Raw genomic sequence first — 20,021 nt, 5'->3', positions numbered from 1 at the left:
CCGCCCCCGCCGTAACCCCATTGGTGGACTGGGCCGCGCCCCCGCAGACCGCACTGCCATTGGCGGCTGCGGGCGCGACCCCGGAAGCAAGGCCGGAATCCCCCGAAGTGCCCGTGACGCCAGCGGAGCTCCCCGGTCACGTCTGACCAGACCGGGAGCCCCGCGCTGTGTCCCCCGCTCCCCGCACCGCTCCACTAGGCGGGAGAAGCCCGCGAACAAGGCCCTCGGCCCGGATATCGCTGGGCGGCCTAGACGTCAGCTGGAGGTCCCTCGCCGGGGAGAGCGCTGCAGCGCGAGGCACAGAGGAGGAGGGGGTCCCCTCCCACCAGAGAACCCGTCGCCAGGGCCGAGGGAAGGCCAGAGACTAAGGTAATCGCCGGGGAGGAGGGCGGGAGGCCCCACGAGGCCCGGAGCACGCCCCTCCCCCGGGGAGATCCCCCGAGACGCCTTAACTGCCCCACTAAGCTTGCCCGAGACTGTGGGACCCCGGACTGCCCCCCTGTACAGCACCAAGGAGTACCGAGCCACCCAAACTGCCTGACTCAAAGCACCAGTCCATCGTGAGGTGCAGCGCTACGTTCTGGGAGCCTGGGTCCTGGCGCTATCCCCCTGCTAAGTGCAGTGCATGTGCAGACAGCCTGATTCCTAGCGCTATTCACGGGATCTGTGCAGGGCTGGGCCAAATGACATGCTTGAAGCACTGGTGAATTGCTAGTTGCGGCGCTTTACTCTTAGAGCCTGGTTCACCGTGCTAGTGAAGTTCCATGTGTAGCGCTATGTGCAATGTTTATGCCACCTGATTTTTAAGCGCTATTAATTGTTGTGCGCAGCCCTATATTCCCAGGACCTGACGTTTTACTGTTTTCAGGGTTGCCACTTTAAAGGGTAATGAAATGCCTTTGAATGTGTACTGGTACTGCCAGTGAGAATCTAATGAATTGCATTTGAACTAGATAAACCTGATTGATTTTTAAGTGAACATACTGTGTGGTGTCAGTTATTGCGTGCGCTTCCTGCTTCAGGGGAGGTGTGTGCTGTATGGTTGCTTCACACGTAAGCCTTCGGGTGCCCAACCGCTCGAGTCACGCTACCCCTTTAAGGCCCGGTGACCCCTGGTCCTACACTGGTGGCACAGTGCCGGATGAAGTACTGAGAAATGAAGGGAAAAGAGAGTACAGACCTCCCTGTGGCTTCCACCATTCTCCTCCTCACCAAAAAGAGTGACCACAGGGGTTCCACAGGGATCTTCGTTGAGCCCTCTTCTTTTTAATATTTACGTTACCCCTCTGGTTCAACTGGCTGAGGACTTAGACGCGAAGGTAATCGCTTACGCCGATGACACCCAGCTCTTGTTCACTTGGGGGGAAAAAAACGAGTCCTCCATCTCTGCCGCCAAACATGCAATTTTTAGATGGTTGGCGGTGGCCGAATTGAAATGTAATGAGGAAAAATCTGAAATCCTCTTATTTGGAAAGTTTCCCTCTAGCTTTAGAGAATCAATCTGGCCGTCCGGCTCTGTTCATCCTGCCTCCTCAGGGCAACCTGTCAAGAACCTGGGGGTTTGGTTCGAGGAGAACCTCCGGTTCGTGACCCAGATTAAGTAATTGGCAGGGACCTGTTTTGGACTTTTAAAAACTCTTAGGAAGTTCCTTCCTCTCCTTCCTCAGGCTGCCAAGAAGACAGTCATACGAGCCCTCATTCTTTCTCGGTTGGACTACGCCAACACCCTATATGTTGGCGTCCCGAGTGATCTACTTCACAAACTGCAAGTGGTGCAGAATGCGGCTGCCAGGCTTCTCCTGAACATCTCGGCCAGGTGTAGCGTAAGACATCTTCGCACTCTGCAATGGCTGCCTGTTACAGAGAGGGCTAGCTTCAAGGTCTTAGTCATCGCCCATCGCACTCTGTATGCTACAGGGCCAATCTATTTGCAGAAACGATTCTCCTTTAACACCCCTGCAAGATACCTGCGCTCCTCCTCCCATTTTCTGGCTCAAGTCCCACGCTTTCTCTAGCAAAGGACGGGCGGTAGCTTTCTGGCTGTCAAGGCCGCTTTAGGCTGGGATGATTTGCCCCTTGCGCTCTGTTGTACTCGGGACTTCAGTCTCTTAAAAAAAAAGCTGAAGACGCACTTATTTCCTTAATTCTGGGCCCCTCACTCTTTCAAGGCTTGTGCCGGGACACTCCTGTAGTATCTGTGCGCGTTAGACGTAAAAATAACATAACAACATAACATAGTACCGGATGAAGTGCTGAGAAATGAAGAAAAAAAAAAAAAAAGTAGTGCAGCCCTCACTGAGAAAGGATGATATGGGAGGCCTCCGGGTAGCCGTGCACTATACACGACCACAAGAATAGAATAGAATGGTGGGGCGCGTGGGGTAGAGGGTGGACGGGGAAAACAAAAATGCATGATGTCAACAATTTAAAGATACAAATCGTCTAGTAATAACAATGGTAAAGACGCGATGCCCCAGGGGCGCAACAAGAATAGAGATAAAGCAATGAGTAGCATCGAACTGAGACAGATATTAACTTTATCCAGTCATAAACCAGGGGCTGGTCAAAGCTTATTCCAGGAATTGTAAAAAATAAGTCTTCCTAAAAGCTGTCTGTAGACAAGATCTAAAGAAAGAAAAATATAAGAAGTGTCACAGAGGGGTCAATGGAAAGCTGAATTATTTCAGTAGAATACAAGATGGGGCGTGCAGCTCGGGTGTGGTTACCATTTAAAAAAAAAAATATATATATATATATATTTTTTTTTTTTTAAATCAGACAACTGTGACACCCTTAATCTCCTCGTCATGGAGCACCCTGCCAACCTAACCAAGAAAGAGGTTCTTGGAAGTCTCCCTCTTGGAAAAAATCTTTAATTGAAAAGTGTGTCAAGTGGTGCAACTGAAGCTAGTTTGTGAATTATTTTTGTGAATGCACACTGGAAAGGATTTTAATGTGCTCACAAGGAACATTTATATGACCAAGTCAGTGAAGTTACTTTTACATTAAAAAAACTTTTGTAAAATTACATATGCGCGCACACACACACACACACACACACACATATATATATTCACTGAAAAAACCATAGGTTTCACACATGTTATAGTTAGCGGAAATTTTACTGATGAAAAACCAATGAAATTCCCCCGTTATAGTTAGTGCAGGCCACTATAACTCACGCGACCGCAATCCTCTGCTGATGCTAATACTGTATTTAGACACTTATTTGCCCATGTCTTCTTCCATAAATTTTTAGCTATACATATATTACAAATATTTTTTTTTCATAAAGACACATATGTCATCAGCAGAAGATTGCGGTCGCGTCAGTTATAGTTGCCTGCACTAACTATAACGGGGGAATTTCATTGGTTTTTTATCAGTAAAATTTCCGCTAACTATAACATGTGTGAAACCTATGGTTTTTTCAGTGAATTTGCAAGGTTTTTTAAATGCTAATTCCTAACTATAACGTGTGTGAAACCTATGGTTTTTTCAGTGAATTTGTACGGTTTTTTAAATGCTAAGTTACTTTACGCCATTCGTGGCGTGCGCGCCCACTTAACGCAGTTCGTTCCGTGCGCGCACGGTGCGCTTCGCGCACCGCGCGCCCACTTTACGCAGTTAGTGCCGTGCACGCACGGTGGGCACGCGGTGCGCTACGCGAACCGCGTGCCCACGTTACGCTAGATGGGCCATGTACGCACGATGCACTTCGTGCACCGTGCGCACATGGAGGACATATGATGCACTTCGTTTTGAAAGGTAATATTTTAATTTTTCACACCTGTTATAAGGCATGCACAAATGGTGCCCTTCGGGCACCATTTGCACACGGGGTGGGGAGAGTGTGGATAATTTTTTTTTTTAAACTATTTTTTTACCGTACGCGTACGGTAAGCGTAATCGGCGAAATTAGCGAAAAAATAAAAATTCCGTTTTTGGCCTTGGGGGATCTTTGGGGACTCCCTCAACATGGCTAGGTGCTTTGGAGCTGTCCAAACAGCCCCTTTACATGTTTTTGTGCTTTGTATTTTAATCCACACTCTCAGTGCGAAAGAGAAAATGGCGGCCGCCGCTTCCTGGTTTCGGCCGATTCGAATGTTTACTAAGATCTAAGAGCCAATCAGAATCGCGCTCGCGCACGTCACCGTACGCGTACGGTAAGCGCACCGTAAGCTGGCTCAGATATATATATTGATTTAAAGGCTATTTTCTCAGAATCTACTGAACAGATTTACACCAAACCTACAAAAGGCACTTCCTTGACCTGAGGACTACCTCTCTGCCAAATTTCAAGTAATTCTGTTCAGCCGTTCGGGCTGTAGCTGTGTCTAAAGGTCCTATGGAAAAATGCATGGGAAAAACACGTTTTGGGAACCCCCTTTTATCTCAGCCCCCGCTTGACGAATCCCCCCGAGACTTTCAGGATAGGAGCGGAGCGTAGCGCCCCACCTATTTTGAAAAATTCACGAGGATTCGTCGACCGGCGCAAAAGTTATTCAAAATAGAATGTTGCGGATTTCCTATGGAAACGTGGTCCTAACTATAACTACCTACTGGCGACCGCCAGTAGGTAATATATATATATATATATATATATGTATATAATATATACATATACACACACACACACACACACACACACACACACATATATACACACACACATACAAGCGCACACGTGATCACATACACACACATACTCATACGCAAAAAACAATAATAAACTGCAATAACCTACCCAAATGAGGTCACATGTCATACATAAACACAAAAAAAGATCAATTGATCAATTACAAAACTAAACTGTACTCTTAAAAAGAACACTCACTGGTAGAGACACTTCTGCTTTTGATATAATTTAGAGTGGCATGGCTGATCAAAGATAATTTTATAAATTTCTCATTTGTACACGTATACGCACACATACACATATATGCACACATACATACGCACACATATATAGATGCATATATACATATATGCAAGTCAAAACAATACCCTTTCAGGCTTAGAGTGACGCATAAACTATGCAAAAAAGAAGCAAAGAATTCTGGGTAGATCTCAAGTTTGGATGGAAAGCAGCTCCAGTATAGAGCACCCTCAACACCAGCTACACTCCAAATGTGCTCATCTCAAAGGTCTGCTTTCCTATCATAGTGATAAAAGGCTTTTGTCATTTTACCGCTTGGCATGGATAGCAGTGCTAGTCCTATGCTTAAAAACTTTGCTGTACAAGTGACAAAAGACTTTGTCCCTGCTTCACTTGAATGAATAATGGCTGCACCCCTTTCACTGTAAGAATCCCACATGGAGAGATGTGTTCATTCACATGCATGTGAGAAGAGCAGCATGCTGAGAAGAAATGCTCCAGTGGAAAAGTTGATAATGTCAAAACACATGTTTCTCTTTGAATTTTCACCAGGCCAAAGAATGCTATTTTGGGCAATTCTTTTTTAATAAGTTTTATTGGAAGCACCAAGATGTGGCACAATTGGCAGTGTGCTCTATACTATAAAAGAGCTATCGCTTGGTTAGTCAAACAGCATGCGTAAAACAAAAGAGCATGTGTAAAAAGGGACGCGGTTGGCATGGGCCATGTGACTCATGCCCCATTGCTGGTCTGGTTATAGTATCCTTTTCAGACTATATAGAGTAAACAGGCGAGCAACAAAATTGGTTGGAATTTGGAGTTTTCATATTTGTGACATTTTAACCTTGTTTTAGTATTGATACGGCAGATCGCATGCGCAAATCAACATGATTCATGTGTAAGGAAATTGTGTGCGTTTTTTCTCCTCTTGGTTGCATCAAAATAAAATGTAAGATACATTGCTATAATTAATATATAGTTTTAAATGGACCAGATTAGTTTTCTCCAGTTTGCAAACAAGTGTCGTATTTGTAATGGTCATGGGGTACTGCTGGAAAGTCATTTGCTGTGACTTTTCAATGGGAGTATTTTTCTTCAGGGTTGTAAATTGGTAGTACAGCGCAGCTCTGGCATAAGATCAAGGTAGCAACTGCCATGCTGATATTAATTTCAGCTCATATATTCTTCAGTTAAGGTCCCTCTATAGAAATGTATGAAGGTCACAGTGTGATATGAGGAATGGCGCAAAAGCATGACACGCATTTAACAATCCGCGTCAGTTTCAGGGACTCCTGGCAGTCAGTGATTGGGCACTGAGATTGGGGAGAGTCCCAGACAATTCTTTCAGAAGTGTAGCATAGGGAGAAGTGTAGTGCAGGGAGAAGTGGTGCAATCCATTGAGTTATTGCGGTAGAGGAGAGGAATGTTCCCCGGAGAACTTGGTGCATAGAGAGAAGATATGCCATGGAGACTAACAGAGCATGCCCCTCGACGGTGGCAGGACTGGATGCGCCTACCAGATCAGAGAAGCAAGTGGGGCTGTGAGTGACAAAAGCTGCATAGTATAGGAAAAGCTACTAGAGAGGAAGAGAATGAAGAAATGTATGCCTCGGAGGCAATGAGGCACACAAAAGAAGGGAGAAGATAGAGGGCAGTATGTGCCACGGAGGGGATTTGGTACAGGAATAGTTTATATATTTAAGAAAAAAGGTGTGCACCAGAGTTGGAGAAGAGATACTGCAGTGGAGAATAGATGGAACATTGGACCTCATAGGCAGTGTGGTGCAGGAGGTACTGCACGGAGAGGCTCTAAAGAGCTTCTGATAACAGTGATCATCAGAAATGGGTGACTTCATAGGACCTTGGAGCTCACTCGAAAGCCACACACAATCTAAACTGGTCAGGTCTCTCAACCGCGGTGCTCATGGGGGTGGGGGAGATTCACCCAACTCCCCCATCCAAGGATTGACAAACAAATCATATGACCTTAGGCACACGTAAAAAGTTCTCAAGATCATACAATATATAGTGGTAAACATGGATGTCTTTTTTGATGTTTTATTTTCGGCCAATTGGCCTCTTCTTTTAGCCTTCTTTTTTAGCTAACACACGTTTGTCTTCTTAGGGTATCCCTACGATTGTCGCAAATACTGAAGCACACATGCTCAGGCGAATTTTGGAATACTACCACGGGAAGGCATTCCCAATTTCGAAGAGCGCCTACTGGCGGTGTTGTAAAACAAGCATTTGCAATGCAATAGGTCTCGCATTTCGAGAATTTGAGCTATTGCCATTGTAAAGGACAAGGTCTTTAATTTATGTGTTTTGAAAACCTGCAAGCAGTGCCTAAACACGCACTTTGAGCTTATAGTCCTTGCTTATGAACAGCAAGGCTGGCAATAAAAGAGGCGCAGTTACTGCCAGCCTTGCTTCTCATTAGCAACAACTATAAGTTAGAGCACTACAAATTAATACGGACCGATTCTTGTGGGCAGACATGCTTGGTTAAATGATACCTCCACTAATTTCTGCACTTGCTGCTTTGATAACTGTGCAGCCTGCAGGTCACCGGTTTAAAGCCCAGAGGAGTGGACTCTGCCTTTCAATCTTTAAACCTCATTAAATTGAGTAAAAATGAGCTGGGCAACAGTAGCACTAGTTACCTATAGCGCTACCTAACACCAAATATTTAGTCGTGAACGCTACATAAAAACATTGCAGTGTGCACTGAACAAATGGTTCAAGAGTTAGAGAACACTTTTGGATTTTATTAAAATAATATGTATAATATAATTACTTATTATAGGGGCTTTCGGGCAGTCCTCTTCTTCCATTGGTCTCTCGGTGTTTGTCACTTTTTTCCTCCCACTACAGCATACAGCCGAGGGCAATGGGTCAGCCCACTTCCGCCACTGGCTAATTTCACTGTGAGTGACAGCAGTCTGCGCTTTCACAAGGAGCACACCCGCACACAAGGTAATTTCCTCCAGTGCTTGGAGCCATCATAGTAATGTTTATTTTTTCAGACTGCAAAAATATTTTGTCCGTAAGCTTTTTTTCTTTTGTGATTGATTGATGAGGGTATGGGAGGTTCAACAACAATAACGTTTAGCAATAATGATCACAAAGTAAGCAATGACAAAACCAAAAGGCTGGTGGCCAATACCAGACTAGTGGCTATGCCAATGCCTATTGCTAATCTAAACGAGACCAATCAATTTATCAGCAACAGTTGTTAGGTGACTGCTAGTCGGTGTATTTCTACATTGCCTATTCCGCTGAGCTTGCCTGCCATCCCTTCTAATATGAAGCAAACGATCCTGTCTGGATGGGCCGTTCGAGAAGGAGACAGGCCGGTAACCAAAAAGCCTCCTTTTCAATGGGAAGCCAGCGTTTAGCATAAAAGCTGACTCAACCCAATCAGAATGATGGGCGGTGCTTAAACTCAACTTCCCAAAAATCCCGATTACAAGAAGCCTCACAGAGCGAGCAGCGCGTGCACGCTACAACGCTAGGCGAGACCTAAAAATACGTGATATTGGTTGGAACTGTGAACAAAACAGGTTACTCCGGGTCGGATTGTCAACCGGAAGTAGAGGAAAGGCTTTAAATAACTGTTTAGCTCAACAGCCCTCATGAAGTCGTAGGGATATACCCTAAGGCGATGAGACACCTGTTGGCCAACTGGCCGAAAATAAACCATCAAAAAAGACATGAATGTTTACGACTATATATTTTATTATCTTGTGAACTTTTAGCGTGTGCCTAAGGTCATATGATAGTTTTGATAACAGGAAGATTTTAAAGTCAACTCTTCCACAGAAATCTCACTAATATACATTAGGTCTTTCAACCCAGACTAGTCCAACTAGAAACCATAAACTGTCAATGTGTAAAACTTGAACCTGAGCACAAGCGGCCAGAGCTGGGAACAGCTAACTCACCTCAGACAGAATGACCTTTGCGATCAGAAAGGCACAGGACACCAGTGTGGTGATCTGAGAAAAGAGCAAAGGGAATGGTCAGTGGTGCACAGTTCACAACACCGGGTATACTTCAGAGGTCCCCCCACCACAATACCCCCTTGGGAAAAACCAATGAAGTGACCTGCCTGCGATTCACCGGATCCCATCCGGGGACTAGCAGACTCCTGCCACAGCTCCACGCAGCATCCACCTCCCTTCAAAGCACCAGAATCCCTCTGCCATTAAGTACTGTCGGCGGTCATCCCACCACGGGCTACACAGAGTAGGTATCTAGAGCACTAGATAAACCATATGCTGTCAGCACTCATTTAGCAAAGTAGACATTTTCATCAACAACCCAAGATCAGACAGCATGAATAAGGAATTTAAATGCCAAAGTTTTGTTTATAATTTAAAAAATGCGATAAAAAAAATAAAAAAAAGAATAACACGCACTGCCAGTAGTCAAAAGTACTGATAGATAAAGGGCTGTTTTAATAACATCACAGTTTGTTGATTTTTGGAGCAAATACAACATATGTATAGTGACGAGTGCAGAAATGCTCAAAATCTGCAGCAGTTTTAAGGGAATTTGCTCACTTCCAATTATAGAGATGTGGGTATTTACCGATAGAAAAAGTGGCAAAACATTCTACGTATAAAAATGGAAAAAAGAGCCGTCTGTTTCATTTCCAACAATTCATGGAGAGCATGCATTTCTCTTTGACCTGCTAGGGGTTGCCCATCAGAAGTGGGCAAATGAGAAAATGCAGACATTATTTGCTAAATGAAGCCTAATGAAGCATTGGGTTTATGTAATGCCACACAAGAAACAAACACATGAATTGCCCGTCAGCTTTAAAGGACCGGCTGTCCATTACCTCTCCTTCCAAGCACCTGTATACCCACTTTAAGAAGCCTGCACTGGCTGTATATTGCAGTCACCTCAAAGCACTGGCTGCTGCAGTCCCCACTTCTAAGGGCCAACTTTCACCTTCCACTTCAAAATGGAAATAACCCACCTCCCCGAAGCGGCATTTGTCATACTGCCTTCCAAATACCAACAGTTCTCTCACATTCCTAGCATCGCTGTCCTTGCAGCCTTCCAAACAGCAAGCCTCACCTTCCTCCGAGTAGCATCTGCTGCTGCTCCTCTAAACATAGTCTCACGCCACACCCCCGACGCACTTCTGGACCATCACATCACTTCTGGAATTCCTAATGGCCCTCAAGATCTGGCTGGTCGAATAAGTCTCCGGGGCCTGCACGCTCCTGGATACACTATCGGGTGACTAGCCATGCTTTATAAACCCGATTTATTGAAGCTCTAATTTGTTTGGGAGTGTGGCCCTACCTCAGTCCCTGCCTCCTGCATTGGCTGCTGCTAAACCATGTAGCTACAGACAGAACCAGCGCAAACTCACTAGTCCCATGTCCTCTACTCAATCCAGGCATCACCGCTTCAACCAACGGGCATGCCTATCACAGTGTGTACCTCCATATAGGGCAAAAGTTACAGTACTACTTACCGCTATCACCCACCAGTGTTGAAGACGAAATACCGCGTACCCCAGCAGCAAGCCTGAGAATCGAAAAAAGGCAAGAACCTAGAGAAGATAAACAAGGTGTGTGGATTAGAGGTGGAGAGGAGTTGGTGCAATGGAGATTAGATGGAGCATTTTAACTCAAAGGCAGTGTGGTGCAGATTTAAAATCGTGTCCCAGAACCAATAGAGGGCCAGAATCGCACAACCGTATAGTTTTTTGCACTCTCTGGTTTGCCAAGAACAACTGATTTAATTTTGCATTATCTTTTACTTTAACAGTCTCACTACATAGCTTAGAGATCAAATTAGCCCAAACATTCCTGCACAGTCTTGGGGGCTGGGCTCCAGTTTTCTGTTTTGCCCAATTTCCTTCTTTTATTGACAGGGGTAAATGGAGAATTTCCTCCAAGAAAGAACATTCACTGGAGTCATGATGAATGTGCCTCAGCCTGTAGGCTGTGGTGGATATCCGCTAATGTGGAGTTCCATGTAATCAAAGATGACTGGATCTCACCGTGACAGCTGTGGGGTATTCAAGGCATCCCACGCTGTCAGTCGAGGTGTTCCCAGGGTAAAATAGTGCAGTCAAGGATAAAAGGTCTCATGCTACCAATGGTTGGGAGGGCGCACGAGATCTTCTTGAATGAGGACCCTCGCAGTCCAGTGCAACAGGATCTCACCCTGTGCTCAGTGGTGTCCTCACTGCTGTCAAAAATAAAGTGCCTTGGCCTATCGCCTGCAGGGTCTTTTGAGAAGGGGTAAATTCAATGTAGTAAAGGTTTCTCAAAAAAACATCATGATTGAAGCCAGACCATCTTCTCTACTGCTCTTCATAGGCCATGGACACTTCTGAACGAATGTCTAAATGGTGCATCCTCAAACTAAAACAAGCATTGAAAATGCAATAGGTCTCGCCTTTAAGTTAAAGCCATTTGCTTTGCTATACAATATTATTAGCAAAACAAATGGCTTTAACTTAATAAAAGGCAAGACCTATTGCATTTTCAATGCTTGTTTACAAATGAAGCACTGACATGTTATGTTATATGTATCTGTAAAGTGCACTATCACTCGCGTGGCATACTCACACATAAGTCCCTGTGATCTCACTGGGCTCCACTCTTTGACCTTGCGGATTTGGGACTTCAGGTGATGATGACATCTTTCCCAGAGAATGTTGGAACTCCTGCTCGGTCTCTACACTGACGGCCCCACATTGAGAGGTGGAGGCGTATGACGAGAGCAGCGCATGCGTGCTGCTTTCGCCAGCCGAGACCTAAAAAGACAGGCCAATACCAAAAATACCCACATGGATTGAGCAGTCAGTTCCTGGCTTGCTGGGTCTGCTATTTCAGATGCAATGGCCTGTCAGTGAATCTCCCAGACCTTATCAGTCAGTTCATCCAGGGTATTGACTGCTCTAATTTATACGAAGAACAAAATATTACGTGGATAAAAGAAAACGTGTTCGTCTTTTGGGAAAGTGTCATTGTGCAAATTGCATTACAGAAAACAATACGATTTCATTTGACCATTTGGTCCGGTGCGGGAGGCGGGCTTCCTGATTCCGCAAGTGACAGCTGAACAACCAAGCCACATTCCACCCCGGCCCCAAACTGTTTGTACTTTAAGAGTCAACTGACAGGACTGTTTGTCAACAGGTATTCCGAAACAGAGATTGTTCTACAGTTAAAAAAGCCTAGAGAGAGCAGGCATTGCATTACGTGACTTGTGGTATGCGGAACACATTGCTTTGCAAACCCTGTGAACATGCTTAGGAATGTGTTTTTTCTAAGTGGGCGAACCTGCTTTCTAGAACGGACAAGTATTCAGCACGTCAAGGGGAAGGGTGGTTCCACTTTCATAAGACCTGATTTCAAAGCAATCCTCCTGAAACATGATCACGCGCTTAAACGGGGCTACTGTGCGCATATTTTGTTGACGTCCCTACTGCAAGCGAGTTATTGCTTTAAATTTAAAGACACAGATAAAGCTTTATCACCAACTTGACTGATTGCCAAACACACAGTCACAACACTGCACCCTACCCTAGGAGAATTATTCCTGCACCACTAAGTATTAGCAGGTGCTATGGTTTCCATGTGAACAGGCTACGGATAATCTGGAGAGGAGCAAAAATATCCATCAAAAGCCATCATCATCTGCAAAATCAAGAACCTGCAGACACGTGTGCTTTTTTATGAAGTCTGACTACAAACAGCGTTTGCTGTCTGGACGACCTGTTCCATTCTTTAAAAACAAAACAAAAACTAACAAACTAACAACTAACAAAAATGATGCACTGAGAGAGTGGGCTATGGTATAACCCCGCTCAGCTATTGCCTTCCACACAGTTTTCATTCTTTGCAATTGGGCGGAAGGGCTGTTCATCAAGGCAATGCCATTTTGTGGATGGTGACATACATTTCCATTAGGTTTTGGTGATCGGGCATGGAGTAGTCCTGATATGTATCATGACATGGAGCGTGTGATTGAGAGGTAATAAGAGTGGTTTAACTAATTTACTTTGCTGAAACAACAACAACATTTGAATTTCTAGTTTATGGCTTTTTCGTTCAGAAAGTGTGGTCCAGGATCACGTTCAAGTAAAAAGGAGTGCAAAAGGCACACTAGAGGGCGCTCAAACACAAGTTAATGCAATAGCGAAACCATAAGAAGCGGATCCAGCCACGCCACCACTCATATGTCCCCCCGTTCCCTCGCAGCGCCGCGGAAGGCCATCAGCTACCAGACAATCACAATACATGCACCCGGCTAAACATATATAATAAAAACAAAAACAAACATGCAACGCCTAGAGCTTTGCGGGTGTGTCGGGAGAGCCGCTCAAAGACTGAGAGGGCACAGGGCGACCTCTGTTCAGAACCCAGAATCCTACTAACAAACTGTATGCAAACGCAGCCGCGTGTATATTTTGCTTCGCGCTTTCACTTTAAGTGAAAGCGCGATGCGAAAATAAACACGCGAGAGTCAAAAAGTAATGGAACAAATCCCCACCCATGGAGAAGTCAGCATGAAACTTACCTGTTGGAACAAATCGCGTCCTGCAAACATTCAGCGGCGATTTTAAGCCAAGTGAGAAGAAAAAAGTGCGTGGGGACAAATAATGGAGTGTCACGCCGCCGGTAAACGATCCAATGCCGGGAGGCGTGGCCAAAAGGAGACATGGCAGCAACAAGGAGGGACTAAGAAGCCTCCTTTACAATCAGAAGCCAGCGTTTTGCAGGTAAGATGACCCTAACCAATTAAAAAGATGGGCGGGTCTTCAACTCCGCCACCGCGAGCTTCAGAATATGCATTGATTTCAAGAAGCTCTCGAATGCCGCGAGCAGCGCATGCGCTGCTTTCGACAGCTAAGACCTAAAAAGGGGACATTAACGCACACCTGGAATGATCCACAGGTCAGTTTAGTTTACTTCCTTTATTTAGCACAAACAGCTTCAAGGCACCGGACGAGGCAAAGCAAACATAAATGCAAAGACAAATATAAAAAATGTAAACACAAAGTTTTCAAAAATGAACCGTTAGAAGTTAAAAATAATGTTGTTTATGCAAAAAAACTGAAAACAGAAAACCTGAACACTTGAATGGGGCATAGGTTGCAGTAGTCTGTTTTCTATTTCTCCTGCAACGCTAAACAGGAAGTGAGGGGAATTGAGAAAAATAATGGGGAAAGGTCAGAAACCGATGGCTGAGCAAAAGTGAGGCAGGAAAAGGAAGTAGGAATTAAGTATTAAAAACGGAGCAATGCAGAGAGGTGAGGGAGTATTCTGCTTCTAAACTCAGTTGAACAACAGGAACACAGTGAAACAAATTGTATGTAGTGAACACGTAGAAAAGATATCGGAATATACATTGTTTTAATCATGGGTTCTGCGTTTTGCATTCTTTTCTTCCGCTTTTGGGAAATAAATCCTGTAGATTTTGATTGCTGTTGCATATTACTACAATTAAGGAATGAGGAAGCAAACACTGGCAAAGTCAATGGGACAGGCATTGTCGCCAGTCTGTTTGCTTTGTCAATGCTACTGTTGCATTGTCCTGTTTTTTAAATAAAAAAAAATTTAAAAACCTTATTGGGAAAACTGCTGGGCTCTCAAATAAAAAAAATAAAGAAAATATTGGCTAAAAGCTAAATCTTTTTTGGATGTCACAGCACACAGTGCAATAGCAGTCCTTGGCACTTAATTGATTGAATGTTTGTGTGGACGTGCTCCTTGTGAATCTGCGAAAGGGCAGCGTGCCGGCACTTGATGGCTGAAGTGGCCCACACATTGCCCCATAATGTATATTGTGGAGTCATGCACATTTATTCCACCCACTACAAACGACCAAAGGATGAAGAGGGCTGGCTGAAGGCCCCATAAGTTAGTATATTATCTGTATAATGGTAGTAAAATTAAAAGGTCTTGACTAAACTCAGACCTTAAAACAGGTCGCACTTACAAATATATCGAAGAACGAGCTTGAAAACGTATACTCCAAAATCTCCTTCCTCAGATTCTCCTTGATCCCATCACTGGTCTGAGGATGAGAAACAACAACAATAAGGGGTCATAAGGGCTGTGGAAATCAGAGGTGAAACTGTATGAAGACTACAAGATTAAGCTTGCCATGGGAAACCTGAGCACAGTCAACAAGTGTTTCAAGGCACTAACACCAGAGTATCGTACATGAAACCCCTTTGAGAGAGACCTATGATCGTCACTGGCATTTGTAAATACTAAGATAATCAACCTATATATAGGATATCACTTAACAAAACCCTTTTAAAGCCCCAACTAAAGGCACAGTTCTCTTCTTGGTTTTAAATACATTAGACATAAGTAGGACCATTTAAAAGATGTACAATTCTTTTAAATGGTCTTCCATCGAAAGCTAAATGGAAAAGAATACTAAGCCCATCCCAAAGAACCAGGGGCAGATCCCAGTAGTGTTGACTGGGTGCCATGGTTGAATATTTATTATAGCCATTGTGCTCGATCAAGAGTTATCCGAAGAGGCCACCTCGCCAACTACAGGAAAACCATGATATGTAGAAGTTTGAGACCTAACACGGCTAGTCCAAAAGGGCCATCCGTCACAAAGGTCACTCATAATGTGGCCGGAGATACACTGCAACACTCAGTCCAGCCCCAGGGGCTCCACAACCTCTCTGGAATGATCTCCCTTCTTATATTCTTCCCCTGTAGGGGATATAACTGCTTATCTACCTTCACTAGAGAGATAGGAGGATTCACATCCTCCCAGCTAGCACCCACTGCACTCCTTCCTTTTCCATAAGGTTGTAGGCCATAAGGTAGTGAAGCATGGATGGGCATGCAAGTGGTTTGAGGGACTCTGCTATGTCCCATGCTGCTCCAACAAATGGATTGGGAGGCCTGCCATAACTATTTGCCATGTCTGAGGCAGCCTATATCTTCTGGCGCGCCAAGTCCTACCTGTGCCATCTCTCAAACCTACACCACTCCACACTTGAGATCGAAAGGGTCTGGGCATTTCGCATAGCATTGGCTTCTTTACATCTCCTACCACACTTTCAGAAGCTAAACCTCTCAGAACCTGAAGCTCCCAAGGAAACCGCCAGCCGGTGTCCAGGCCCCTCCACCCTGCGTTGGTCTCTTACATGCTTATGCAGTATCACAGCCCCAACTGCAGCTCTGAACACAATGCGACTGAGAACAGCCCAACACTCTCACCAGGGGCAGCACCTCAGTTATGGCGGAGAGACGTCCCCTACTAAAAAATTGAATGATAATAAAACCAGTTTATTATCATTTTATTGACTGAGTTAATTGCCAGCCTTAGGGCAGGGGCAGAACTATCCTGACAGAGCGTCACTCAGCTGCAGGGAGGAGAGTTTTGCACTGTAAGTGCGCATGCCAGTTTGGCCGGCTTTCTTAGGACGGCCAAACCGACATGCGCACTTACATTTCTCCAACCCAGCTGTGATGCACAGCCGAATGGAGAAATAGCACAGGCTCCCTGTGCCTGAGCAAGCGTCAAGTCACCCCGATCAGGCCAATTATGGCGCTGCTCTCATGCTTGTATAACCAGCATGACAGCAGCGCTGTGATTCGCCCATAGGAGTCTGTGCAGTGTGCCCAAGGTCAGGAGAGGAGCACCAAGGTGGCCGCTGCAGCGGCAGGTAAGTGTTTAAATGTTATTATTTCCCCTTCCAACCACCTACTGCCCCCTCAACCCCCGGCGTTTGCTTTGGCACACCACTTTGCTGTTAAAGCAGCCGCCACTGACTCACTGCAACTGCATACATATTCACCACTGCTGACCTGTCTGTCCACACACTCACTACTTCTGGATCACAACCAATCAACTACCAATATGCACTGTCAAGCTACAGACCAAGCACACACTGCAGACACTGCCCTTTGTTGAGCTTGAGGCAGCGATGTCCTTTCTACTATCAGGCGACTAGGTCTCCAACGTGCACTACAAATTGGTGTATGGTACACAAAATTATGCAATATTTTAAATAAAAAATTACACTGTGATGATTTTCACATTACAGCATTTCAAACTTCATGTATTTTTCAGCATATGTGATGCTTACAAAAACGAAGTAGACCATTGCAAAATATAAACATTACACACTTTGCCCAAACAAAACAAAAAAAACCAATGCATTTCGGGACTCTGGATCCCTTCATCAGGGGAAAATCTGAAATAAATAAAGAAATGGGAAACGTCTCAAAAGATGCACATCTGAATCAAAAGAATTGTCAAAATGATTTGAGAGCGTCTTACAGTCATAAGTGGTCATGCACCCTACACCTCATCGTGATAAGATCAGTGACACGGTGTGGTCAGGGCACGTACTATTTTCGCTGGGGCGACGCTAAAAATAGAATCCGTAATAACAGTATAAACCAACATGGATGTATTAAAAAGAGACAAATGGCCAATGCTTTTGTGCATAGTCATATTGATAGTTCACGTACCTAGGTGAACTGTGTTCAAAGTTCTATGTTCACTCAAGTAATTTTTCTGTGGTCACGTGGTGTCACGCACCTGACATGAAATTATGCCTGATCCCCAGACAAATAACGGGGAGGCAGCGCACTCCTATTTGTTCAAGATAGAAAATTGATTTTATCACTTGTGACTAAGGTGCTGCAGTGGTATGCTCGCTGTCAATCGAGCATAATGTCTGAAAGAAAAAGAAACTAACCATGCGGTAGTCGCCACTGCGCACAGTGCTAGGGGTAACTATGACCCTTGATTATTAATCACCTTATCAGATGCAAAGTAATCAAACAGATCAATTGAATTCAGTGAACATATATTGATTCATATATGTAAATCATTTTCACACATATACATATAATTCATTTTGTTACAGAATACATCACTTGTAGTGTATCCTGATGCTGATAAATATATGTCAATAAACAAACAAGGTACATTTTTGGTTAACACAATTTAGTACACGAGAGAATAAAGATGAGCCCAATGCATTTCGGGACCCACACGTCCCTTTGTCAGGGGAAATCTAAAAACAAAAACACAAAAATGATTGACATTACTAATAATCAAACACATACTGGTTGTACCCAATGAAACCCATTACAAATGATTCAACAAACTATTAGCCACACTACATCAATGGTGAGACAAGACCCAGTTGTTGCAGTGTGTGAATACAACAATTTGCTGTGCTGAAATGGAGGCAGCAGGATCCACTCCACCAGAAAAAGTCATACACCGTGGTGATAATCAAGAAAGTGATGATTTGTACTCTACTGGAAAATATGAGAGGAGGAAAAGGTGATTCAAAGGTATGTATGGCGAGGTGGACTCACTTCGACTAATGTACCAAAAAGAAACGCATTGAAGGGAAGATTGCGGGCAAAATCGTAAATACCAGCTGATATAATTCTGCGGGAGAAACAACGGTGCAAATTGTAGAAAAAAGGCTGGGTAAACGAAATGATAAGATATGAGGGAACGTGGCTTCCCACTTACCCACCGCTGATCGCGTGGTGAAACAAAGTGGTGTTGTGCTAAAAAACGTAAAAATATACGGATAAGAATAATGGGGCAGTCTCATGAAACAAACGAAAAACAGCCTTGAAAAAAAAAGAAACTATGCGGAAAAAACATTGAGAGAAACTTACATGGATGTCAGAGAAGAAGAGCGCGAACCGTTGGATCAGATGAGGACCGGTACCTGGAGGGAATACTCGCGAGACTGCAGAAAGCCGCTAGATAAAGACTAAAAAGGGAGGACGGCTCCAGTGGGTGACGTCCTATGTGGACCATATTAAAGATAGAAACAGGACAGGCGAGAGTCCCGCCATGATGTAATAGTAAAGGTCTAATGCTACTAAGGACAAGTGCACATGTAATAGGGATAAAATCATGAAGCTACCTCATAAGAAGCACGATGGGGGATAAGTGAAGATGGATAATAAACTACTAAAAAATGGGGGGAGTAATGTCAAAAACGAACCCGATGTCGGGCTTCAAGGTCAATCTATACAATACGGTAAGTAAGGAATACGAAAGGGAACGGGACAACTAACTGCCCTCAAAGGCATACGGTACTGTAAAGAAGAAAAAAGATAGCTGGTGTAAAAAATATATATAGACCAAACTCCATGGGAAGAAAGAAGGCTTAGCAACCAGAAAGTGATAGTTGAGGTACAGATAATAAATGTCAAAAACCTAAAAGTGTAGTGTGATAAATGGAGAGTGAGTAATGAGATCAGAGGACTGTCCAGGACTATTGCATCCAAACGCAGGTGTGTAATTGAAAGAAGATATAGATGCTATGGGAAGAAGAGATTGAGTGTTGAGGGAATCCTGAGGTTTACTTTAGAAAGACTTATTATAAGAAACATGACATATCCAGACGATCATTAAGACCAGATGGGGTCAGAGTATGTAGTTTTTGGATCCAGTAGATTTCTTTACGTAACAGCATGTTGGTAACATCTAAACCTGGTCGAACGTTTATTGTCTCAATAATTTGGAACCGCAGTTGTGAAATCGTATGTTTGGCCTCGGTCCAATGAGTTGCAAGTCTTGAGGTAGTGTTCTTGTGTCTGATTCTGGATTTATGTTCAGTTATGCGAGTTTTAATTTTTCGTTCGGTTTTCCCAACGTATGCTTTTCCGCAAGGACATTTAATGCAATAAATGACGTTAGCTGTGTTGCAGTCGCTGGTATGTTTGAGCTGTATCTTCATGCCAGATAAAGGATGGGTTAACATGTTCCCTGTGATTACATTGTTGCAATGAATACAAGATAAGCATCTTCTCGTCCCATGGTATACAGTTGGTTCCTTAGTGATGACCGGGGAATTCAAGAGAGTGCGTAAATTTCTTCCTCTAGTATACGCAAACAGGGGTTTATGTTGAAACAGGTCATGAAAATCCTCCTCTTGTTGTAGAAGTTCCCAACGGGAATTAATGATGTTCCTTATGTCGGAAGAAATGGTTGAAAATTTAGTCACAAATACCAGTCGTTGTTGAGGAATGCGTGGTTGTTGTGTTAGGAGATCCTGACGAGGTTTAGCCATAGCTTTTGATAAACACTTCGTAAGAACTTCCTGGGGGTAACCCCTTGCTGAAAACCGTTTAGAAGTTTC

The 20,021-nt window shown here is 44.1% G+C and overlaps 1 protein-coding gene across 15 annotated transcripts in view; it reads right to left on the bottom strand.

Annotated features, from left to right (window-relative positions):
* LOC146771006 (stAR-related lipid transfer protein 3-like) overlaps positions 1 to 20,021 on the bottom strand; it is a 150,456-nt gene that overhangs the window by 49,697 nt on the left and 80,738 nt on the right. For 14 of the 15 annotated variants that reach the window (XM_085640362.1, XM_085640368.1, XM_085640364.1 and 11 more), the window contains 3 exons: positions 14,858 to 14,935; positions 10,374 to 10,451; positions 8,824 to 8,877 (listed from right to left, as the gene is read on the bottom strand). In XM_085640362.1, the coding sequence (XP_085496488.1) occupies positions 8,824 to 8,877; positions 10,374 to 10,451; positions 14,858 to 14,935 (210 nt within the window). The remainder of the gene's footprint in view (positions 1 to 8,823; positions 8,878 to 10,373; positions 10,452 to 14,857; positions 14,936 to 20,021) is intronic. The other variant, XM_085640376.1, reaches the window with a different exon arrangement.

The sequence above is a fragment of the Triturus cristatus genome, unplaced genomic scaffold (assembly GCF_964204655.1).
Source record: "Triturus cristatus unplaced genomic scaffold, aTriCri1.1 SCAFFOLD_354, whole genome shotgun sequence".
Lineage (NCBI taxonomy): Eukaryota > Metazoa > Chordata > Amphibia > Caudata > Salamandridae > Triturus > Triturus cristatus.
This window is presented reverse-complemented; position numbering and strand designations above follow the sequence as displayed.